The sequence below is a fragment of the Thunnus thynnus genome, chromosome 19 (genome assembly GCF_963924715.1).
Source record: "Thunnus thynnus chromosome 19, fThuThy2.1, whole genome shotgun sequence".
Lineage (NCBI taxonomy): Eukaryota > Metazoa > Chordata > Actinopteri > Scombriformes > Scombridae > Thunnus > Thunnus thynnus.
Window position 1 is genome coordinate 19,207,043 of NC_089535.1, and position 26,463 is coordinate 19,233,505.

The 26,463-nt window shown below is 38.9% G+C and overlaps 1 protein-coding gene across 1 annotated transcript in view; it reads left to right on the top strand.

Moving 5' to 3' along the window:
* Positions 1-26,463, top strand: part of mmp17a (matrix metallopeptidase 17a) — a 93,706-nt gene that overhangs the window by 54,837 nt on the left and 12,406 nt on the right. The window contains exons 4-8 of the mRNA XM_067574739.1: positions 15,061-15,347; positions 22,951-23,127; positions 23,755-23,857; positions 25,369-25,451; positions 26,184-26,336. Coding sequence (XP_067430840.1) covers positions 15,061-15,347; positions 22,951-23,127; positions 23,755-23,857; positions 25,369-25,451; positions 26,184-26,336 — 803 coding nt within the window. The remainder of the gene's footprint in view (positions 1-15,060; positions 15,348-22,950; positions 23,128-23,754; positions 23,858-25,368; positions 25,452-26,183; positions 26,337-26,463) is intronic.

The following is a 26,463-nucleotide window of genomic DNA, read 5'->3' on the forward strand; positions in this document are numbered from 1 at the left end:
GAAATGTGCTATACAAATAAACTTGCCTTACCTTGCTTGATAGAAACAAAGTCTTTAGAAATCTGCATCTGTCTGCTTTTTTCCTGATCCAGAGAAATGTTTGAGATCTAAAAATCGGTTAGTTCACAGATTGACATTCTGAGAGAAACTAACATACAAAGAGTTTTCTGTTTTTGCCAATCCAGCTTGAAAGTGCAAGTACAAACACCATACTATATACACTCCCTGGCCACTTTGTTAGGTACACCTGTATAATCTAATGCAATCCAATATGACAGCTCTTCCATAAATTCTACTTTTACAAGGCTTATATATATATATATATTTATTTATTTTTCTTTTTTTTTTCTTTTTGATACTGTCAGTAAGTGATTATTTCTAAATTTTGTTTATTATTGAGGTGGCTGGTATGTTGGTGTTGTATTAGACTGAATTATACTGAATCATGAAACTGTAATTTTGCCACTTGGGTGCAGCAGAAACAAGTTGTGAACACAAGATTGACATATCTTCACCTTTTAAGTTGATATGGCAAACATGTTTGCTGGCACATGAAAGTCCATTATTCACTGTTTTGGCTCTGTTTTTTGTTTCTACCAACTCCTGAGGGAAATATCTGGCTCTTTAGCTGCTCAGTGCTCCACTATGTGCACCAACTCGTTGGTCAATGTGTCTGTTTGCCATTTGGTGCTGAGCAGGTAGCATACGGTGGGTTTGTAGAGCTTTTTCTCTGAAAACAGCTGCATGCAGCAGCTGAAAACAATGCTATGAGAGCAATGAGAGTGAACGAAAACAGTACAGTTGCAGGCCAGACAGCTAAACAATGAGCTGAAACTCAGTGCAGAGTCAGATGATAATTCATCACTATGAGTGCAACCTCTTACATCACACATTGTCATTTGACACAATGTTTTTATAAACATATCAATTACAACTGCTTGAAGGTGGGGACATGACTGTCCTTATGGCAAAAGAAGCATCATTAAACTATGGTTCAAGTACGATTATGGTTGGGCAACCAGAACACTTATGGTTTAGGAAAGATTGATGTTACGGTCAAAAAAACATTTACTGTGAAGGGACACGGAACATTTAAAGTTACCCTAACTTTCCATCTCACTACATAAAGGGCACATTACTTCCTCCATTGGCACTGAACGTTGGCACTGTACATTAATCGTGAAGTGCAGAGTCGTTTAATGAAAACGCATTTCAGGACTGGTTCATCCAGCCGGGATCAACTGGGGAGATCAAGTTTCTTCAACACAGGGAGTTTTCTGCTCCTCACTGGTTTGCACTGCAGCTACAAAAGTAACTGCTCAGACTGCGAGAATGATGAATCACTCGTCACTGGGGGCACAGTGGTTACGGCTTATTGATAACAAATTACCTGATGACTTTGTCTCTGTGGCATAAACCCCCTCATCCACCCACTGGAGCTTTTCAATGAGAAATACAGACTATTTCCTTGGGGGGGGTCAGGATATCATTGTCAGGGGCTCTCCCAGCTAGAATTGCAGTAAGGTCTCAGCTGACCTGGAAAACCAGGTGGCAGCAATCCAGCATCACACTGCACAGAAAGTGTTGTGCGGAATCAACATCTGCTTCAGGGAATCAGCATGTACGTTGCTGTCAAGACCTGCTGTTTTATGACTGGAACATTTTGCTTTTTCTCATCACTCGCTCTCTCTTTCTCCCTCCTTCTCTCAATCCCACTACTGCCAACCTACTACTGCCAATCATATGCCTTACGGTGCCTTCAGCTTGGCCCCACTCGGCTCTGCATGTCTTTTCAGTTCAGTGAAGCCACCTCTCTACTCGCAGAACTCACATTTGTGTAACAGTGCAAAGCAGCCAAGTTTTACTGGAAATTGAGATATACGGACCTTGTAGTTTTTTCAAAGAAGCAGATGGGGGATTTACTGCACTTTTATTATACATACTTGTGGATTATTTGTTGATTTTTAGGGAAGTTTCAATATGTGGTTTGTCAATAATAAAATAGAATAAGAAACATAGCAAAGCATTAATATTCTACACAGCACCACCACAACAAGAGTGTTGTTTAATGCAAAAAAACACATCCATATATGCTAGTTTGCTTATTCATTGACTTGCTTGCTTACTTCTTTATTATAGATATTTATTTTGGTCCTCCATTTATTTCTGAGGTGGAAAATCATCACTTACACACTCAAACACTCAGAAATGTGAACTGTACCCACACACACACACAGTCTTCCACCTTTTGCTTCGTTCTATTGCCTCCTGCACCTTTATTGTGCTCCAAGGTTCCTGTATTGTTGAAGCCAGGCAGAGAACATTTATATTCATCTACAGTAAATTAAGTGGAGAGATACTGAATTGTGAATACCTCTGTGTCAGTTAAACCTTACTCGAGAGGGAAAACACAGACGGTGTCTCAAATAATGAAATGTGTATGTTTTCTAGAGGAAGTAGCATCCCAATGTAGAAAAGCAATATATTATAATTAGACTACTGTTTTGGCAAAATGGCAAAACAAATTTTCATTCCTCATTACATATTTATAACTTTGTTTGGCTAAAGACCTTGCAAGGAATGTTTCTTTTATACATGTTCACTGAAGTATCTTTCAGGTGTAAAACTTCCTCTATAACTGTGAGAAAGATCCCAGATCCCCCACAGCCATTAAATTATCAGGATAACTAGAAGATTTATTGTGTTAACTTCCAATAATAAAGCTGTACTTGCTACTCTCCTGTTATTATATCCATTATCTTGATTCTGGGAAATTTGTCTCAATTTATGTAGGCTGCCATACAAATGCAGCCGACTGAATAGATATGTTGTGTTATTATACATGTGTATTTAAGGCTTTATTTGCCTGCTTCTCCATGAACTGTTGCTTATGCATCATTACTTTTTTGTTGGGGGGATAGGAGTAGTTTGTGTAAGGGTTAATTTGCCCAAATAATGTGTTACACATAAAATGCATCGTAAAACCACACCTCCTCTTATTGAATTAAAGGTAAAATGATTTGAGAGATCCCAAAACCTAGAAATTATTTTCTTACAAATTGGTGAATTGAAGATTTCCCTTTTAGACACGGGAAATTAAGAGAGACTAACTCATTCACAAATCCATTTCTCAGGAATAAGCATACCTTAGGAATAAGCTTTAAGAGAGGTCAAGTAGTGTGTTACTTTCAATTTAGATGTTGGATATTATCCACATTCTGACTACCACTGTTGGCATGGTAATAGTGTTTTTAATATGAGTCAGAAACAGGTAATTTTTATGTGTATCAAGACATTTATGATTTATATTAGATTTAACCCAACATTATGTTACTAGTGTTTTTTTAAGAACTTTTTTTTTAAAGTATAGACAAATCTACAGAACTAGCTTTACTCAAATACAATAACTAGAATAGTTCATTGTTGCATTAGTTAAAACAAATGACACATATACAGAACAGCAACATTACAAATATTAATTTCAGTCGATTTTGACTGTCAATGACATAGTTGGGTTGAAATTGACTGCGACAAATTTTAATGAATGCGTGAAGAAGTGTAGAATCATCAAGACTACTGTGACTTTTTACCTTTTTGCTCGTTTACTCGCTCTCATCCCTCCTTCATTCCTGTCAGCCTGTGACAGTTGCCTCCCTCTCTTTCCTTCCTTTCTTCCTCATGCCGTCTCCTCCTCTCCCAGCCTCGTGTTAAGCACCATAGCGAAAGATTCACAGTCTGTCCAGGGCTGCCTGCTCAGTAGCGTCGGGGTGTTCTTTGATGTAAGCAGTTCTTTATGTAGGTATTATATTTGATTGATGTGGAAAGGTCTGACAGTACACTCTGTTCTCAGATATTTATTTGTGAGTCAATGATGCACACTCAGGAGCTCTGTTGCTGCTAAACAGCCCTTCAGCCACTGAGCTGCTGATGACTCCGGCTTTATGCTGCAGCCCAAAACTCTTACATCTGCACTTTTTTTTGCTACAAACTCTGCTGGCTCATGCACTTATCACTCTCTAAGTGCTTGTCAGTCACGATCATGATATTTTCAGAAAATAAATATTTATGTTGTGATCACGCAGCTTGATCATGCAGCTGGATTACTGTTTTAGAGCTGAGCTTAAAAAAAAACAAACAAAAAAAAACTGTTACAAATATGGCTGCGTTGTTGCCACAGAAACTTAAACAATCAGGTTCTTTTGTTCTTACATTGTTCCCAAAGTAGTGAAAACAGATCCAAAAATAAATATTCCACTTGTAGTAGCCAAACTTGTGTAAAAATATTTCAACATAGTTCAGTCAGCAAGTGGAATGCATTAATGTTTGGTGTCTAGGTTTTGATCTTGTCACTTGTGGGAAACAACAAGCTCAGCACAGCATGGAGTGGGGAGTGATGATAATCACTTCCCTTAGGGGAACATAGACTCAGAGCCTTCAGGTAGATGCTAGGGTAGAGGTGGGGCTAATGAAATAAACAGACAGCAATAGCGGCAGCAGCAGTAGAATCAGAATCAGATTTACTGCCAAGTAAGTTTTCACATACAACAAATTTGTCTTGGTGTAGTGGCACATAACAATCAAAAAACAGAAGGTAAGAGAAAAAAACAAGTATCTATATAAAGTGAGAAAAATACAACAACCACAGAAGACAGGTGGTATAAATATATAAATTCAATTTTATGATAAAGAATAAGAAATATGTCCTATGTGAAGAGAGCTGTAGAATTTAAAAAATATTATGTACAAGATGTTGATTGGGAATGTGCAATGTTCACAGTATAAACAGTGTGTGTAATATGCAAGTTTAATAATACAAAGAATAGAAATAATTGCATTAATGTAACGCGCCGTGTTAGATGTGATGAGTTCACAGATGCACAGTGTAAGATCATAGATTTAACATTAATATGACGAATATTGACTATGAGTGGAATAGAGTCCATGTCAGTGGGGGTCCCAGGCCTTGTTGATGAGGCCAGCTGCAGTTGGGAAGAAACTGTTCTTGTGGCGTGAGGTTTCGGTCGATATAGATTTCAGCCTCTTGCCGGATGAGAGTGTTCGAAAAAGTTTATGTCCAGGCGGGGAGGGGTCGGCAATGATCTTTCCTGCTGACTTCAGTGTCCTGGAGGCATGCAGGTCTTGGAAGGATGGCAGATTGCAGCCACCCTCTCAGCTGAGTGAATAATGCGCCACAGTCTGCCCTTGTCCTTGGTAGTCGCAGCAGCGTCAGATGGTGATTGAGGAGGTGAAGATGGACTCAATGATGGCGGTGTAGAAGTGCACCATCATTGGCTTTGGCAGTTTGAACTTCTTCAGCTGCCACAGGAAGTACATCCTCTGCTGTACCTTCTTGGAGAGGGAACTGATACTCTGCTCCCATTTATGGTCCGGGCTGATGATGGTTCTCAGGAAGCAGAAGGACTCCACAGTGTCAACTGGGGAGTTACACAGGGTGATTGGTTCTTTCTGAAGTCCACAACCATCTCCATAGTCTTTAGAGTGTTGAGCTCCAAGTTGTTTTGGCCACACCAACACAACAGATGGTTAATCTCCTACCTGTAGGCGAACTTATCCCTACCAGAGATGAGCCCAATGAGGGTGGTGTCATCTGCAAACTTCAGGAGCTTGACTGACTGATGAGTGGGGGTGCTCTGAGGTGGTCGGTTGAGCAGCCTGGCCCCTTGCTGAGGTGGGAGAGCTGGAGATGATAGCTGGAGTCAGGGGGGATGTGTCAAGACTGTCCTTTTGTCTTTTAAAATCAACAGTAGAACTCATTCAAGTTAGTGGCAAGGCGTGCGTTGTTAGTGGAGTGGGGGCTTTCAGTTTGAAGTTGGTGATATGTCTGAGGCCAGTGTTGGAAATTAATGGGGGGCAAGGGCAAAAGTGCCCCAAGAAATCCCCAAATGCCCCTAAAAGCCATGATCGTGGGGCAAAAATTGCCCCCGAGATTTTGAAAAAAATTTCGAAAAAAAAATTCTAATCCTACATTAAGCCATCGTTTTATTTTCATTCAATTCATGTAATTTCCATTTCCGTCTCTAACACACGCTCACACAAACAGCGCTGTTGTTCACACAATGCTGCTGTTACAATACCTGGCCGAGGCGATGCAATCCTGCACCTGCGGTGAAGTTGGCTGCCGCGATGGACTGGTACCTCATTAAAAAAGCTCCAACTGTTACCAAAGAAAGCAACCCAAATCCTGGGCCCATCACCAACACCTACAAACCTACAATTGAAAAATGGAAGATAGACTGGCTTGGTGTCAAAGAGGTGAATAGCCTTTGACAGCTAAAAGCTAATCACGACTTTGTTAAAGGAAGCAAACAGGTTAAAAAGTATTCATCTCATCGTCACCAAACAAGCAAGCATCATCAATTTGCTTATAGTAAGTAACATTAACACTAACACTAGACTTTAAAATCTGTTTGGTCTGGCGCGTTAGCTAACATTAGTGTTAGCAAGTTGGCTAGATAACATTTATGTTACAGCCTACATGTGAGTCTTGCCGACGGTTGGGGTGATCAGTGCCATTGACTAATGTTACTGAGCTCAGTGCACCAAGTGAAGTAAACTTTTTAGTCCCAAATCTAGAACATTTTTTCAGTTTACTAACCAATGATGCAGTGCTGGATAGTCGAGTCTATAATGTTATTTCGTCCATGCTCAAAATATCAGCTGGGCTAAATTTGGAGATGAAATCAAGCATGCAAAAAAACTTCAACTGAAGTTATTTCCAGAACTGCATCAATAAAGAAAAAATTTTTGACAGTACTTGTAGCTACTAGTCTGTAATTTTGTGAAACACCTGAGGCTGTGGCATGCAATGCATCAGATGATGAAATCATCGAAGTTAGATTGGTTTTGACTTGTAGGAGATCTGATTATGACATTATCACAAATGAGAAATTGTTAACTGAGGTGGTTGTGGTTACACATGATTACTGTATGCATTTTAATCTGGGCTCATTTTACATCAAAAACAGCAACTTTATGCACCAATTACTATTTTTTAAGAATGCCCCCAAAATTTTGTAAATGACCCAATTTGTGTGGGCCCCCCAAATATTTTTTTAATTTTCTACACCGTCTGAGGGCCTTCCAGACAGAGGCCAAGTTGTTTTCTGATGACTGCTGTTGAAGTTTCTCAGAGAACAGATGTTTAGCATCTCTCACTCCTTGCTAAACCTGTATTTAGATTCTTAAAACCAGTCCTTGTCCCCACTCATAAGCCCTTCCTCCTCTTCCAACCTTAGCTGCCTGAGTTTAGCTGTAAACCAGGGTTTATCATTGTTGTAAGTAAACCTGGTGTGTGAATAGGGCTGGGTTAGTTTCACTGGTCCACTTCTTAGATGTCCTCACAACAGGTTTAGAGAGTTTTAATTTCAGCCTGTATGCAGGAATCAGGTGGACTATGTTGTGGTCAGAGTGTCCCAGTGCAGTTAAGTGAATGGTGCGATATGCACTGTTGATTGTAGTATAACAGTGATCAAAAGTATTCTCCTCTCTGGTCAGGCATTTAATCAGCTGATGGTATTTAGGGAGATTCCCTTTGTTAAAGTCACCTAGGACAATAATAAAAGAGTGCGAGTTTGTCCGCTCCACACACAGTATCTGGCTGGCGAGCATGCGCTGTGCCTCCTGCACGTAGGCCTGCAGAGGAATGTAAACACTGACCAGAATGAATGAAGTGAACTCACAGGGGGAGTAAAAGGGTTTAAAGTTGATGATAAAAGTTTCCAGAACAGATAACAGTGCTACAGCCACTGTTAATATAAAAACAGATACCTCTAGCCTTCGTTTTGCTGGGGAGCTCTGTGTTGCGATCCACTCAGAACAGCTGGAAGCCTGCCAGTTGGAAGCCTGCAGCTGCAGCGCAGAGTCCGGTATTGATCCACACAGCCAAGTTTCCATGAATCACAAAACAGAAGATGAAGAAAAGTCTCTGTTCTTCCCCACCATTAGCTGAATTTCATCCAATTTGTTGCGCAGGGAACGCACTTTAGAGAGAAATATTCCCGGTAACAGAATGCGTAGTCCACGTTTGCGGAGATGCACGAGGGCACCATAGTAGGGAGTATTGCTGCGGATTTGAGATGATTGCCTGAACCATCCCACAGGTTTGGCTCCATTAGACACTGAAAAGTTCAACTGCACATGTACACATGAAAAGCATTATGCAAGAATAAATCGCATTGTATGTAGGAATGAGAAAATAAAAAAATATACATTTTTAGCAGTGTCAGTAGTGTGTGTGTAGTGCTTCATGTCCAAAGTAAAAAAAAAAAAAGTGTATCTCGGCAATATATATATGATACATTAATTCAATATAGGCAACAATTCACTAACCAAATTAGCTAATGATGTACTGTGTGTCAAGTGAAAAAATACATAACAAATAAGGTTGATATAGGCATGTAGGGCACCTTGCAGCCTTTTCTTTAATTAATGGATAAAATAACACTTCTTTAATCTCAAATTGAGGAGGTGAGTGAATCCCACAGAGACATGGCTTAGTGCCTCACACCTGGAACCCAAACTGACCTCTTTGCCAATTGGGGATCTGACAACATGATACTGACCAAAGTTAAACACTGTGACAAAATGGCAATTGAACAGACCTCCTGAGAGACCATTTCTGACTTATAACTAAATTATGACTTTGTTTTCATTTTACATGTAACATTAAGTCTCGTGCTTCCACAAATATATTTCATTTTTGAAGTTTAGTTTTGAATAACAATTTGAGTGTAATCAGATTAAAGTTTGTTCTGCACTCAACTAAGATTACAAGAAGCCAGCTAAAGCCTGAATCCTCAGCTCAAACGTTGCTTTGAAGAAGATAGTGATTCTTGGAATTGGATCTTTGCCTGCTTGCTGAGAGCAGTACTGCAAACTGGGAGTTCAACCGACCAAAAGACTCTTTCCAGAGCAGTCTGAGACGGCTTGACTCCTCTTCACCGGCGGTTCAACACCGCTGCACCCACGAAGACTTGCTCACAGTCCACGGCTGAGCTGTGAGCTGTGCAACTACCAAACATCACTGATGACTCTATACCAGCCAGCTACAGTTTAATCCAAAACAACGCTGGACCTGCCAACATCTCTGCAGCAACAAAACTCGTCAACAGTAAGGCATAACATGGCTTTGTAATCAAGGTTTGATGTCAAATAACTTTAAAATTAAAAGATAATTTCTTTAGAGAAGTTGAATTAGCTTTCCCTTAGCATCCTCTGTTGCAGTATATTAGCCTAGAGTCACACACTTCAAGGCACTATTTCTCTTTTCTTCATTATGTCAATTTATTATCATTTAAAGGCTTTATTATTCTTTTATTTATCTTATGCTTTATTGTGTATCCTCAAGACGTTTAGCTATTAATAAATGTCTTCATTGATCCAAAGAAGTTGTTGTTTTCTTTGAGCACAGCAGACAGAGGTCATTGCTTAGACAAGCACTTACGGTTATGAGACTGATTCATTGATTAAATTGAATAAGGGTTAGTGCTTCCTCCTGGCACTAACAAATTCTAACCAAAAAGGGAGGTGGTGCCCAGATGAGGTTTTATATTAATAAAAGTATTAATATTCCTACAGGCAAATACAGTATTATACTCAATTAGAGAAAGAAACACAATGTTTTTTTACAGTGTCAGAAAGACTGAATTATTTAACAAGTAAAGCATAAATAATTAAAATTATGTAATTTTTAAAACCATTAGGTGACTGTATTACATTGTAGCTCTCACACAGGTGCTGTATACTATGAAAAACTGAAGTTTTTGATGAGTTTTGGATGAAACATTCCACCAATGCCCAGCATTGACAGTTTATGCTTGTGATAAATGAGATGTTGTAACAAATGACAGGTTTTCTTTAACAGCGGTAGAACAATATTTTTTTTAATTTAATTTTCAGAAGCGATGTAGAAAAATGAATTCTGATATTGTCATGGAGGACAATTTTTCTTTATAGTCATGTGGAGACATGAGGAACGATGAGGATGAGGAGGAAAGAAAACTATACTGGCATAGACTTAATGAGGACAAGCTGATTAAAAAACACATCAAATCTGACAGCAGTTGGGTGCTTGATTAAAACATAATCAATAAGGTTGTTAAAATCAAGGTGTGAGATTGACAAACTGACAATATCCCTGCCACGGTGTGTAAAGTTAATCAAATCTAAAGGAGGCACCATAGGGAAATAGCACCTGGTTCATTCTTCATGCACCTATAGTCTCCTTATGTAAACACAAGCAGGTCCCTGGGACTCCTCAGTTCATCTGGGATTCAGGGCAGGACTGCTCTGACCTTGGCAGACCTACCTACAATTACACACAGACACACACTCTCAAGCCAACACACGTAATTTAGATGCACATGCGTACTTACACACTGACAAAACCATGCACTCGGCCTCTCAATCTTTCTCTCTCATCAACATTCTCCCACACACACAAACACACAGACATACACAATCACCCACTCTCGTTTGTCTGAGTTAGGACTAATAAGCAGGTGAATTGTCTGTGGAGGTTGAGCCATTTGCAGTGACCTTGGTTAACTGCGGTTTGCAGTCAGGGTCAGACGCTCAGGCAAAATGTGGACTGTGTAGGCACATGTTTGTGGGCAAATCAATGCAAGAAAAAAAAAAAATCAGTTCACTTACTGTACACCTGCAGGTCTCCCTACAGAATAGATGATCTGATTAGATTGTGAAGTGACTTGCTGCATACATTTGCATATTAATGAGGCAAAAGCTAATTTTCAAACTACTCCTTATTGCTTGAAGTTAGGGTTGCTAATACCACCCATGTGCTTTGTGACAACATGTTGACGTAGATTTGCTAATTATATAGATTAATTAGTTACACTTGTGAATTTATTCACATCGCTGGGTGTGTTAAAGACACCGTGGTAACAGCAGAACAACAGACTGCTCAAGTTTAGAGTAGGAAAAAATAATATCAGCTAATGTAAGCTAAATTATGGATATTAAGCAGCCACCAAGATGACCTTGCAAGGACTTTATTGGAAAGACATGATGTGAGAGGTGACAATTATAAACAAAAATGCTCATCTCCGATACTTTTTTATACCTTTTTATACTGAATCAGGAAAGAGTGCTCATCACACTCTTCAGTGCTTTCATATGTATAGCAGCAATCATGACTATAAGAGCGAGAACCCAATGGTGGGAGTACAGTCAAAGTGAAACCTGCAATAACTGATATGTTAACCACTTTGGGGGAGCAGAAACAAGCTGTAACAACACTGACATATTAGCAAGTTTTAAGTTGATATGGCGAATTTGTTAGCCAACAGTTGCTTATTTACACATCCAGCAGACGCAGTGCAACATCATGATTGTTTCCACCTGATGAATGATGAAGTCTTGATGAAGTAGTATTAATTTTGGCACCTAATTTTGATTTAGTTTTGGTCTTTTGATGAAAATGTATATTAGCTTTGGTCAAATTTTTGCCATTTAATTTTTGTTAGTTTTAGTCCAATTTTAGTCAATAAAAACTAGAGACACTTTGGGGCTTCAGCCATGGCCATCTTTGCTGTGTACGGTTACCATGGTTAAAGGTGTTGTGTATAAGAAGGTGTATAAGAAAATGCTTCACAGAACAAATAAAACAAACGACCAAATACAAAGAAGAACAAAAAATAAGCAGTGATGAATGGGAACAAAACCGAAACAGAGATAAAAAGACAAATCAGAACTCGCTTACTACAAGTGTTCTTTGAGAAGTGATTTAAAAGATTAAAGAGATCGCGCTGTTCTGAGCCCCTCTGGCAGGTGTTCAGAAGTCTGACTTTGACAACAAAGGTTTGGTCACCCTCAATTATAGGTTGAGATGTCGGAGCAGCTACTGCTCATGCTCATGCGAGGATGAAAGGTCTTGAAATGTATTGTGGCGAAAGTTTTATATCCTGTGCTATAGAAGACATCAGCAGATCATCAGGATAACAAAGGCTATAAAATGGATGAACAAGGTCTAAAAACAACATACAACATTGTTGGATAGGTTTAAAATAGTTTCTTTGTCTTGTTAAATGAGCTGAATTGTTTTTTTCTTCATTAATTTCAAGTGAAGTTAATTTCAGCTGTATGTAACTTCCGACCTGGATAATTCAAGAGATGTTTCATCAGAAGCAGGTAGGTTTGTCGGCTTAATAAGGCATGCTGACAAAATTGGTTTGGTCAGGTTGGCAGCCATTAACTGTGATATGTTAAAGTGGAATGGCCCATGTTTTGGGGGCATGTGCAATTTTTTTTTTCTATCAGTCTGTAAAACAACTGAACATGCTGGGGTCATAGTTTCATTATTGGTTGATACCTGTGTTGGGTCATCTATAACCATAAAAATCTAGTAAGATCTGTAGCAGCAGTAGTTATTTAACCCCAAGAACAAAAAGTTAGATGCATTAGACCCATGTCTGTGTTAAAATGCCTGTGTGCAACTGGTGTTCAGGAGTCTCCATTGCTATGGCAACAAATGACTGTGTGAAGCTTACAGCGCTGTTTGTAATAAGGAAACTGGAAGTTCAGAGAGGTCCTTGAGTTTCTGCCTTGACTCTGACGCAGATTATCCATTGAAATCAGGTCTGTAATGTTCTCAGCTGTGTTTTCATTGTGTTAACTGAATAATAATTAGTCTTTATGTAACAGATGAGACTCTGCTGTGAAGGTGAACAAATTAGATAACTTATTTATTAGGGGTGGGACACCAAAAACAATATTACAGCATATCATGATATTTCCACTTCTACATTGTCAATACACTGGTGGCAAGTATCGATTTTTTTTTTTTAAATACAGGACCACTCAGAATTGATTCAGTTACTTTGGCTACCAGAGCGCCACTACCCTCTGCCTTCTTATGGAGGTGCTAGACAGATTGTTCAGATGAGCAGCAATAGTAGATGACAGCGAAGAAGAAATGCAAGCAAAATAATGAGCCATGAGCAACTGCTCTCAGACTGTCCGTGTCCATGCTGGAAACACATGGAATCTGCTGGAGCTTTGACAGTCACTAGAAGCACATTCATGGTCCTTTGTAAAAGTTTCTGAATGGTAACTTTGTTGTAGCTGAGATAGCGGCACAGCACCTAGAGGCTGTCCGTTGTGAGTGTCTGTGGGGGAGTGTCAATATGTAGCTTGGGCCCTGCTTTATCATGTTAATGTTACCGTAATCAGCCCTGAATATCTTTTAGAGCTCTGAACACAGCACATTTAGTTATTGGCGGGTCCATGTGTTGTGTTTACTGCCACAGAAAAGGAATAAATCTTTGGGTTATTAGCACAACATTTCCTCTCTGTTGTCTCTTATCAGACTTGCTAACACTACCAGCAGCTGTGTGTCAGAGGCACAAGCTAAGGCTTCAGTAAGCAGCGTTGTGATATTTATACTTGGCAGCATTTGTTTTCTGTGAAACTAAGGTACTGTTAATAAACATTACACATTTTCTGACTCTTTCCTGGTCTTTGAAATATTTTTTATCTTCTTCAGTTATAGTATCGTGATACATCTTAGATTATTTCTTTGTGATATATCACCTATCGCAGAATCCCCTTTGTTGTGATATATATTGTTATCATGGGAAGAATACTGTGATAGCATTGTATCATGAGTTCATCTGTTATTCCCACCCCTACTATTTATCTAAATCATACTTTTTGAGGTTGAGGGAATGTTAAAGATTTAACCTAAACTCCTGTTCACTGATTGTAAAAACAAGTATATTCTCTGGATATGTAAAATATTTATCTGTATATATATATGAGATGTGTTGTAAAAAGTAAAAAAAAAAAAAAAAGTAAAAGTAAATTTGTACCCTTTTAGATAATAAAGCAGAGAGTAAAATAGCTGTCAGTGTAATTTTCAACTAAAAGCTGAAGGATTGAAATGTTTTCTTCCTAAACACAAAAGAAAAAGCTCAACTTAGAGGGTACAATTTATTTCAGTTAAAAGCTGCATCGGTGAGCCTGAGTCAGTGCTCCAGGCAATACGTTGGAATCACCTGTGTCAAAAGCTGTACTTACATCAAGTCAAATCAGACTTGAAGAGTCACCTTTATCAGGTATAATTCATGAAAGATATTATTTGAAAGTATTTTGTTGGCTTGGCTAAAAATGGCAGTTTAAAGGTTGAGTGGTAGGACTCAGGATGTATTTTTTCATTTATTACATTTTATTTTTTCATGTAAAGATTGGACAATGCCAGCCCATCCTCACAAGAAAAATGACAGTATAGGTCTAAAATTCAGGCCGGCAAAAACGACCTATAGTTACGTTTACGCCATCTGTTGTAGTTATGACCCAGGGAAGTGACACAGTTCATATGATGTCAATATAAGGTGACTTTACACTGATAATTTGCCTTATTAGGAGAAGGCAGGTTGAGTTGATAACTAGATAGGTATATGTCAAAAAGTGGACTTTGTAACGGGAGACTGCTGTTCGCGTCCCGTTTACAACCAAGTTGGGAAATATTTTTAAAAAACGTGATGTGGTGTTTACTGTTGCCGTGACAATGAAGGTTGCGTAACTTTAAGGAAATAGAAACCACATTTCAAGGGATCATTTTTACCCAAACCAAGATCTTCTCCCTAACCCTAACCAAGTGGTTTTTGTGCCTAAACCTAGTCAGACCTTAACCACAACATTGTCACACCATAAAAAATAAGTATTTTTAATGTTTGTAATGTAATGGTTTTGGAGAGCAGCATATTACAGTCCTGTATGTGGTCAGGTGCTCATATATGTTGTTGTGGGAGTCCTTGAAAATAGACCTATTCTGTTGTTGTGGTATGAGGACTAATTGTAACCACTAGGAGGTTATAACAGTGCAATAAATGTTTGGAAGGCATCAAGGACATGAATTTTATGATATGTGTGAAATGATGTCTGTTCAGATCTAAAGGTGAATTTGCTGTAAAACTGATACAAGGCTTTCTGTGGAAGAAAACACAACACACCTGAGAATATTCACCACTACTTTTCTTTGTTTCTTCTATATATCCTCTTTCTCCCTTTCTTCTCTCTCAGAGTGAGAACATTCCCTAAGGATTCAGCCTTACTGGGCAGGGACACTGTTCGAGCCCTGATGTACTATGCCTTGAAGGTCTGGAGCGACATTGCACCGCTTAACTTCCACGAGGTGGCAGGAAGTGATGCAGACATTCAGATCGACTTCACTAAGGCCGACCACAATGATGGATATCCATTTGATGGGCCAGGGGGCACCGTGGCGCACGCATTTTTCCCTGGTGAGAGGTTCACAGCTGGGGATACGCACTTTGATGATGACGAGGCATGGACCTTCAGGTCACCAGGTGAGGAACATTTCTTGTGTTAGTGTTGTACATCACTGGTTTGTGTTGGAATGTTACTGTACACATGCACTTGAATAACATTGTGTGTCTGAATCAAAATAGTAGAAAATGGAAGGATGATGAGGAAGGATGGAGAGGAATTGATGTTCTGAGAAAGTTTTCACCAACACATTTTCTTGGAGACTCCCAAAGTACTATAAAATGAGAAGATTGAAACAGCCTGTGACTAGAAAACTTAAAGAAAATGAAAAAGAGCCTGAAAACTGTTCTGAACTTGCATGCTTGCCAAGGTTTCTATATCCAAAACTAGAACGCTGACTGTATTTTGGATCCAAGCTGTGCTTCTATCCTTTGTTCATGTTCCAGATTCTATAATTAATATTTCATTTGTTAGAACTATGAATATAACATACAATGGGCTCTGATACAGGACTCAGAGAAGTGATTAAAGCAGTGGTGATTGTTATCACATGCTTATTAGGAGGTATAAAAGGCTTCCTTTCATTTCCTCCAACTGCCATAAACAAACAATCGACTCTTATACACCACTGATACCCAAGTGTTTTTTAAATAATAAATGTTTACTGCTGACTTAATGATCCACCTTGATTGTTAATGAAGCCATAGGGTTTTCTCAATAATTGAGTCTTTTAAAATTGTTAATAGATTAATTATTGGGAAGGGAAAAAAGAGGACAGCACTATGTTTAGAATGATTACAGCAGCAAAAAATTTTCTTCAAGTTATGGCAATAAAAAACTGAAAAGAACTGACAGCTGCTCCAGTGACAATCGATAAAAGAGTGATTTGGTCACAATGACACAGTGATGAGATTTCCAGGGTTATGAACACTGTTTTGTGCAGGAATAGTAGTCCATCTTTGTAGTGAGGGATTGTGGTGGAAAGTTCTTTACTTAAAGGGAACCTATTATGCTCTTCCTTATTTTCAGTAATATATATAATTTTACAATGTTGGATGTTCATATTAAACTTGGCCAAAGTTTCAAATAATGAGGTAAATGTATGTAGAAGTAATGCCTAAAATACTCTTATTTCCGCTTTATACAATTTAATGCTTAAACTCTGCAACATTTTAAAAGGAAATATTGTACTTTTTTGTAAGTTATACTCTAATGTTGCTACTTTTTCAGACAGTAAGTAAAGAATATTTATTCCACCACTGGTGAGATATCACGGTGTAGTGGGTCAGATAACAAACTTATTACTATGGTCACCATAACAAAAAAATGTGGTCATGTGCAAATACTGTGATGATCACTTGATCTTAGAGAAATTAAGACACATATGCATGGCACATAGTCAGGCTCACAGGCTCACTATGCCATCCCGCTCAGCTTGTAATGTGGTTGTAGATGAAGTCCCAGCTGGTAAGTCCATGATGCATCCAGGGCCTGTGTACATCTCTATCTTTTCCTTTTTCCCTGTTAAAGATGTGAACCATATGTTACAGGACAGCAGCTCAGTGTGCTCCAATTAGACTTCCCAGCAGGCAGCAGCAGTGTCAGGGCAGGTAGAGGATGTTGTAGTAGTTTACAGCATCATCTGCATAGACAAAGGTTTGGTTAATGGGAACAGGGCAATGAGGAAGGGAGGGGACATAGGTGTGTTCTTTTCTTTTATGACCCCAATCTGTTCCTCTCTTAAACACAGAAATGAATTAGCAGCAGTAGTTATTTAACCCCAAGCACAAAAAGTTAGATGCATTAGACTCATGTCTGAGTTAAAACGCCTGTGTGCATCTGGTGTTCAGGAGTCTTCATTGCTATGGCAACAAATGTGTGAAGCTTACAACACTGTTTGTCATAAAGAAACTGGAAGTTCAGAGAGTTCCTTGAGTTCCTGCCTTGACTGTGACGCAGATTATCTATTGATATCAGGTCTGTAATGTTCTAAACTGTGTTTATATTGTGTAATGTGAATAATACTTAGTCAGTATGTAAGAGATGAGACTCTGCTGTGAAGGTAAACAAATTAGATAACCTATTTATCTAGATCATACTTTTTGATGTTGAGGGAACATTAAAGATTTAACCCAAACACCTGTCCACTGATTGTAGAAACAAGTATACTCTAGGTATAACTTTAATCTGCATGTATAACACGTGTTGTCCCTGATAAATAAATGTACCCCTGTAGATGATAAAGCAGAGAGAAAAATAGCTGTCATTGTCATTTTCAACTGAAAGAATTTCTTTGAAACACATATTCTCAAAGCTGAAGGACTAAAACTTTTTCTTCCTAAACAAAAAAGAGAGAGTTCAACTTAGAAGGTACAATTTATTTCAGTCAGGAGCCGCATCAGTGAGCCTGAGACAGTGCTCCAGGCAATACATTGGAATCACCTGTGTCAAACGCTGCACTTACATCAAGTCAAATCAGACTTAAAGAGTCACCTTTATCAGTTATAAATCATAAAAGATATGATTTAGAAGTATTTTGGTGGCTTGGCTAAAAATAGCAGTTTAAAGAGGACAGGACAGGCAAAGGATGCTGTAGTAGTTTATAGAATCATTTACATAGACAAAGGTTTGATTGATGTTAACAGGAAAGTGAGGAAAGGAGGGGACACAGTTGTGATCTTGTCTTTTATGAATTAAATTAAACAAATGTGAATGTCTGTGCAAAGAATTGTTTGCAGCCATAAATTACTTATCAGTGATGATAAGTAATTGATGATGATAAGTGATAAGACATACTATAGCGTTCACTGTGAGAAGATGCTGTGGAAAGATAAATTGTTCTGGCTGTGAGTCATTTTACCTAAATGTTCCTGCTTTCAAGGTTACTTCGTTCGCTCACTGTCAAAGAGTGAAATGTATATCAAATACAACACATGAAGACTTTTCCATTTGTAAGGCATCTTCCTCTCACTTCTTGGCTGGACTGTAAAAGCACTAAAGCCTCCCGTTTCTTATGGCCAATCAATGCCAGTAAAAATGATCCGGCGCTGTTTACTGCTGCCTTTGATTTTGTAACATTCTTTTATCACAGAATTAAGGTTTATGTGATTTTAGATATAGATAGTATACTAGAGACAGCGTTATTTCTATGCTATAGAAACAAGATATTGATCCTATCCCTGAAAGTTTTGCCTCTGCCCTTGCACAGTCAAAATGCCCTCAAAGTTTGAGACTGTCTACTCAAATGCCTTTAGCAATTTGGGACTTACCTCTAGGCCAATGTCCTTGCTAATTATAGAATTTCAAATATTCTATTTCTTTCAGATGCACTGGAAAGGATAATAGCTACCCAATTAACTGTGTAACTCTAAAGCAATGTGGTATTCAAATGTTTCAGACTGACATTTAGGTCAAATGACCTACTGAATACAGCACAGACAATTCTGCCTCTGAGTTTTAGTTCTACTCAGTTTGAGCCTTTGATACTGTCACAGTATACTTGTATTTTTCCTTTTTCTGTTTCTTAAACCTGCATTAACTGACTTTTTGGCCACTTGGGGGCAGCATGGAAACAAACTTTAAACACAATGTTGACATATTATCATCTCAAAAAGTTGATGTAACAGTTTCTTATTTACACATCCAGTAGAGACATTAGAATTTGCATTCATCTGGAGTTGTGTTCCTGATGAATGTAAGTTCTTCTAACTTTGTATGTGACGTCCATGAGGAAAATAAATGCTCCACTATAGTCACCAACTAGTCGCTAACTTTTGTCTTTGTTTTGTTTGACTTTATTATGTTGAGCAGGTAATATACAGTGGATTTTTAGAGCTTTTTTGCTGTAAGCAGCTGCCTGCTGTGGCTGAAAACGATATTGATGAGAGTTTGAGGAAACCAAAACAGTAAAGTTGCAGACCGAACATCCAAAACAATCAGCTGAAGCATGCTTAGAAGCCCTATAGAGCTGAGGCTCTAGGCGTGATACATTTCTGTTGGTTCGTCACTACAAGCGACTCCTTTCAAACAGAAGCAGTCATGTGATCTATTCTTAATATCAAAATATTTATTATAACAGCTGTAAAGAGACAATTTAACATTTTTTCAGTTTGAGATATTTTGGTTACTTTTATTGTTTTGGACCATGAAGAACAGTTGATACTGAATTCTAAACAATGCTAGAAACAAAAGTACGATTTTTCATTTAGCATTGTGTCCTCATTTTATTTCTTGGCTGTAGCTTTGATCTGAATCAAAACATACTTAATGTTATAGGCAGGTGTTCTGTTTGTCAGGAAAAGCAACACATTGCCTCCTTTCTTTTTCCTCCATTTACCCATTGATGGCGTTGAGCCAGCTCCGCCTAAATGTTCATTCTTGCTCACTGAAAATGTCTTGATTAAATTTGGACCATTGATGTGACAGTCCCACATCTCCTGTTTTGTATAGCTGCCATCCAGTCTGTCCAGTAGCTCAAAGGATCATTTTTCCAGAGCTGCCTAATTTAACACACTACATATTCACAAAAGGAGCAGATGCAGATTTCCATTTGTCTCAATTAGTTTTTGACAGGTTTTTGCATCCACTGTGCCGTGGGCATGTAAAAATCACAGAGGGGAGTTGTCTCTAAATACATAGACTAGCTTAAGAAAAGGGAAAATAACATTTAATAACATTCTCTATTGGAGCCCGACCAGTACAATTGCTTGGAAGATATTATCAGCTGATTTAGTTTATCAAAAATATTGGTACCAGCATTTATGCCACTGGATAAGTCGTAAGAAACTGCAGTGCAGAAAGGCCAAAGACATGTAATTCATAAGCAGTGTTGCCATTACATAGTTCGTCCACCAGAGAGCACTGACAAATGTCCCATTCAGTACATATTTTGGTCACAATTCTTTGATTTCCAACTTTGAGGTACCTCTAGAAGATATTATATGAGCTCATCTGACGGAATTTTACTTCTTGGAGCCCAGACAGAGTTCAATAAACTCTGATAAATATTTCAAAGTACACATGCCATATTTTCATTTCTCTGGACACCTTTTTGATATATTTCTAAGGATTCAAGACTATTCCTCCACAGAAATATTAATATCGTGATCAGCCTTCCTGTTTGAGTTTTAGTGAGTAGGGGTTGGACTCACTACTGGAGCATGGAATAAAATCATGGCTTCACTGTACTTTCCAATAATGTAGTATATATGAGTAATAGCACCTTCACTCGGAGCTTTAAAAATGCTGGCACCAGATATGTGGGTCAGCTGTGGCTGCAGATATGGCCAGAATGTATTTTTAGGGACCTCATGAAATTATTTCAGTACCTCATACTGCAATTGTTCTACATGAATTTCCATAAAAATTGAGGCCCCTCAGTGTTTTCTCTTATTCCTTTCTACTATGCTAAAGAATTAATGTTTTCTTAGGTTGAATTCATTATATTGACTGTCTGAGCTCCTGTCAAAGCTGCTACCTCATATCACTGCGAAATGGGAAGTGTACAATACTTGACCTCTCCATGGTTGTGTCTGCAAATAGCTTTACTCATATTCAGCTTTGCTTCATCTCTTGAATTGTGAAATCCAACACATTTCCAGACCTTTGATTTAAACTGAATGGGGGCTGCTGGAATTGCTGTATCATCATCCTCTGTGTTTGCTTTTCATCTTCTAATTTCACCCACATGCTCATGAACAAAAGAAGTAAATGTGTTGTTTCATCCCAGCGCTTTTAACATGACCTGCTTTAAACATCATTAAAAAAACAATTGTATACCTCAAATATCCTGATACAAACACAGATTCTAGAGTCATTGGCTCCAGGTATTGCAAGGTGACAACGTTACAATGATTCACATCAAATAAAAAGGATAGCCCTCGGCTAGTTGGGCTCCTGCTTCTTTCTATCCAATATATGATGCACCAACCTTATTAAACTTTTAACCAAATGCTGCAGGCTATGTTTTGTAGCATTCTGGATACATCGTGCTGCATCCAAGGTAGAAGCACCCCTTAATATATTGTATTTACTGTGCATCTGAGTAATGAGATTTTTTTAATATAATATCTTTTGATACCCTGAGAACAGTTCCATTAGTTTGGTGTATGTTACTGATCATGCCCTCTATGATGTAGTGATATCATTCTGCTTGTCACTGTTTACCCAGAACCTTTCTGTCTGTCTTCCTCTCTCTCCTCTCTGCTCTATTTCTGTCTTCCATGGGTGTCTAACTCAATGAATCTCGTTCATCCACCCAAATCTGTCCGCTCTGACTTTGTCCGCAGGTCTAAGGTATTTTCTGTCAACCTCAGATGGACTGTAAATACGATGACATGGTACCTACTTTGTTCTGAATCCCTGTTCTCTCCCCCTCAATCCCTCCTTTTATCCACCTTCCTCTCTGCACCGTGTGCTGTTGTAGATTAGACTTGGCATTTGGCTTCTGAGTATCCCAGGTGTTGTAAGCACAAGTGCATGTCTCCAATTGTCCTTTGTCTTTTGACAGAGCACAGCACTGAGTTGTTCCCAAGTCGAGGCCAACATAAGGTTAACAGAATGAGCCTAGCCGAGCCACCAAGGAACTCTAAGCTAGCTTGGCTCGACACGCTGGCACTCACATTTTTGCAAATCTAAATCTCTAAACCCCTGGTTTTGTCTTGCTTAGCAGAGCCAGACAAGGAGTTTTTGGAGGCTTTGCCTTTTCTTTTTAGTTGAACATCGAGGGAAATGTGCTTTAATAGCCTGCAGCCTCTTTAGGTGTCTTTCCACACTCAGGTTTTGATTGGCAGCCCAGGGGCTCAGGCAGTATTACCATAGTTATCTCACTACACCACACGCCTAACAGCACTCACAGCCACCAGAACTGCCTGTCACGCCTCTTAACTAACAACCTATAGAGTTCACATATAAAAGGGATAAACATGCAAACAGGGGTCATGTTGATTCTACAAAAGTCACACACTTAAAGCAGCAAGGTGATCTCTGTCAAAGCTGAAGCTGAGATTGTAGATCTTTATTAAATCTTTATCATGTCTCATTGTGGCTCCTTTAACAGTATCTTCATCTTTTGCATCACTGTCCGTTGTGACTGTTTCCTCTTATCACACCAAAAGGAAGCAGGTTCATTTCAAAATGCTGAGAGCAGGGAAGAGGAGTTGTGTCTAAGATTTTAAGTGTGCAATTTCCTTGTTAAGTAATTTACTACCATGGTGGACAGCAACGATTGTAGGGAAGAAATATTTGCTGTGTGCAGCATTCTGCAGCTGCTTGTTTGATTGGACTGACTGCTCACCTAAATAACTCCAGTTTAAAAGATGAAGAGGTGCAAATTTTGCAGTTTTCAAAAGTGCAGAGTGTGTGTCTTCCTGTTTTATTCCAGTTCAGTTTCAAGTTCAAGTTCAAATATGCTTTGTTACAAAATACATGACACAACATATTTATTCATGTTAATTTAATTTTTAATTCAGTATATAAATGTTATATATCAGAGCATTTACATTTACTCATAGCCGAACAGGAGAACACATACAAAACAACACAAACAGTGATACAATAAAGAAAATACAATAAGTCTTTAATAAAAGGCACACAATCATCAATTACTAATCAATAGAAGATGAATAAAAACATGTTTAAAAAAAGCATGATGATATCTTCTCTCTCTCCCTCTGTCTCCTTCAGACTCTCATGGGATGGATCTATTTGCGGTTGCAGTCCATGAGTTTGGTCACGCCATCGGCCTGGGCCATACCTCAGCCATGGAGTCCATCATGAGACCATACTACCAGGGTCCTGTAGGAGACCCTCTGAAATACGACCTACCCTATGAAGACAAGGTCCGCGTCTGGCAGCTCTACGGTGAGGAATCATCCATCCCCTGATTTGTGTGTGTTTGTGTTTGTGTGGAACAGAGAGAGAGCAATTGATGAGCTCTGTAGAGCAAGTTCATTGATTAATGAAAACATGGATGGAGTTAATTGGACCTCTTTATGGCATATGACCTTATCACATCATTCGTTGATATAGAGAGTAGCAGCGTACGGGAGGGGGAATAATGATTATGAAGGTGAGGATGAAATGCAGGGAAGAATAGTGAGGGACAGGACTGTGAAGGAGGAAGATGATTTTTTTTAAAAAGCACAGACACTTAGACAGAAAGTACACCTTTTATGTAATATATACCAAATTAAAAAGAGAAAAGAGGACAAACTGAGGTAACAACTTAAGATTAGTTCAGTATCAATTAGTTTTTCCATTAATCGAATAATTGTTTAATTTACAGAATGACAAAAAACTGATGATACCCCACATGGGTATCCAGTTGACAATGATATAAAACAAAAGCAGCAAACCTTCACATTTGAGAAGGAATTATAAACCACTGAGTTGTCTACCAACTAATTAATAGATCAATTAATCAATTCAGCACTGATGTTTTAATATGTTTATTTGATTCATTGTGACTTAATCACATATCCCTCCCAGGTGTCAGAGACTCAGTGTCCCACACCATTCGACCAGGCAACCCCTCCCAGACAGCTGAACCTCCTGTCCTGCTGGACCTCCCTGAAAACAGATCCACTGTCCTGTAAGTAGATGATCCAGTGTCCTTTTAGTGCAGCACAAAGAACTCAACTCTTCCGGTTGTCAAACACATGAAATAATCCACCTCAACCCTTTCATCCTCTTTTTTTTGTGTCTCTTTCTCGGCTTATTCTTTTCCAAGTTCCCTCAGGCCCTTGTTGTCTCTGCCTTAGTAAAGATGTTGGAGCAGAGGCTGGGATAAATGCCCCCTGTAGATAAACACTGAAAGGCAAAGTTTAAAGTATAAAGCCTCACTAACAGCCCGTAAATGCTGCAGTGTGGAGCCTCTAGGAGAGCTAAAAAGGAAAGATTGGCTTAAGGGTGGCACACACAACACAAGCTCAAGGGCTCTTCATCTCAGGAGCATGAATGTGGTCAGTGTTATTGCAATGTGCTGATGCTAAAGACCAGCAGATTACCATAGTAAGAAGGTTTTATCCTCTGGCCACCATGCCTACAAATTTAATGCAGTAACTGATCATTTGGCGTTAAAAGAGATGTTATGTAATAGCCAATGAGCAGGACAAAATAGAAAAATCACATCCTATCCAGTACAGTCTACTTTGATCATTTATGCTCTAAACAAGAACTCCTTTGTATTTTTGTTAACTTGCCATGGTGCTAATGGTATAGATTTTGATATGTTAATTACCAACTAATATAAGCAGAGACTGTTGTTTTTCAAGTGAGTTAACTGTACTCTGATGTCTCTTGAATTAATGGCGGGCAGCTTACTTAGGGAGTAATCAAACTATTGCGGTTACATTGCCAGCAATGCCCAATGCTTGCTGACCTCCATGCATACACACACATACAAATATTAATATACCAAAGACCCACTTTTCCTCATAACTCTGCCTTTTCTGCCGTCATTACTCATTTTTCACCTCCTCCGTCAGGACATGATGTGTGCAAATGCTGGATTATGCTTGACAAGGGTCACAAATGCTGACCACTAGGCAGCGGTGCCGTGTTAACAGAGCACTGAATGGAGATCTTTGTTGATAATACGAGGGCTGGTGGACTCTCACTCACAGTGGCAGCCCTGTGGTGCTAATGGCTTCATCATTGGCAGGCCAACCACGTCAGTGCTTTAAATCACTTATTAGCCCCTGGGATAAATGCACTGGGGGACCTCAACGTGTCAGCGTGATAGCATTTCACCTAATGTTTAGCCTATTTAATTGAAGGAACACATGCACTTGCTTGCACACATTCAGACTCTCTCCGTGGGTGACTGCAATTATCACATGGTTGTTTTTTTTTTTTTTGAGTATGCAAATTGGATTTACTGGGTTGGAACTTTCTTAGTTGAAATGTATACCTTGCAATAAGCGATGCTTCATTTTATGTCAGAACTTTTTATTTGCTAACTTTTCTCCCGTTTTCTCTGTTTTTTGATGGAAGAAAACTTTGTATTTCTCCTGTCCCCTTTGTCCTGATCTTTTTCTATAATCTCCAACTTTTCTGTCCTCCTTCCTCCACCTTTCCCCGTGGCTCATCCATCTCTCTAAGGCTGGCGCGAGATGCCCCAGACAGATGCACCAGCCACTTTGATGCTGTGGCCCAAATACGAGGGGAGGCCTTCTTTTTCAAAGGTATTCAAGCCTAAAAGGAGAAAGTGAACAAGAGAGACAGACGGACAGGCAGATGGATAGAGGGTGATAGCGAGAGAGAAGAGAGAAAAAGAGGTGAATGGAGAAGACATAAATTGAAAGAGTAAGGGACAGGGTGGCTGGGTATAGGGCAGACTGGTGGCTCCAGCGATCAATAGAAAGCCAAGTCATGTGTGGCTCCCAGGGCTCTACTCACAGGCTTACACACAATCACATAATCTGCAGTCTAAATGAAATGTTCCTATAGGGCCCAGACTGTCTTGTTGTTATCGGCTTAGCTTGAAATTGATGTTTCTGGCTCATTAGCCATTGTGGTTAATACATTTGCAAAGTAAGAGAACTCTGTTGTTTAATAAAGTCATATGGACAATTATTTTTTATAACCTAACAATTCATCATACATATTAGCTAAGGTCCCCTTTCTTGCTAATCTGTTACACCTCTGCTCCCAAGCACCAGCCCAACTGTAATATTGCCAAATCCTTTTTTTAAAGGTATATAAAGTTAGTAAAATAAAGGTGAAAATTTAGTAAAATTATGATTTTTAAATAGAAATTAAGACTGACTTGATGGTATTGTTGTAACCTCAGTTTTTCTAATAGTAAGACTTGCAATATGATTATACACTAAAAAGTAAACATGGCTGTTCTTGTAATAGACACCTAAAAGATATTGTGAGGAAATTCACACTGACCTTGTTCCTCTCTGTCATAGGAAAGTATTTTTGGCGACTAACAAGAGAGAAGCACTTGGTGTCTCTGCGCCCGGCTGAGATCCATCGTTTCTGGAGGGGCCTTCCGCCCAATCTGGACAGTGTGGACGCTGTGTATGAGAGGCCCGGGGACCACAAAATAGTCTTTTTCAAAGGTGAAGTGCAGAAGTATTACAATTTGATTTCAAGATTCTCTTAGCATCTACTTTTCATTTGTCTGTGTGGATTTAGTTAACTGTCTTTTGGTATGTCTTTGTTGCCATGCAACTCCATATCAGGCAC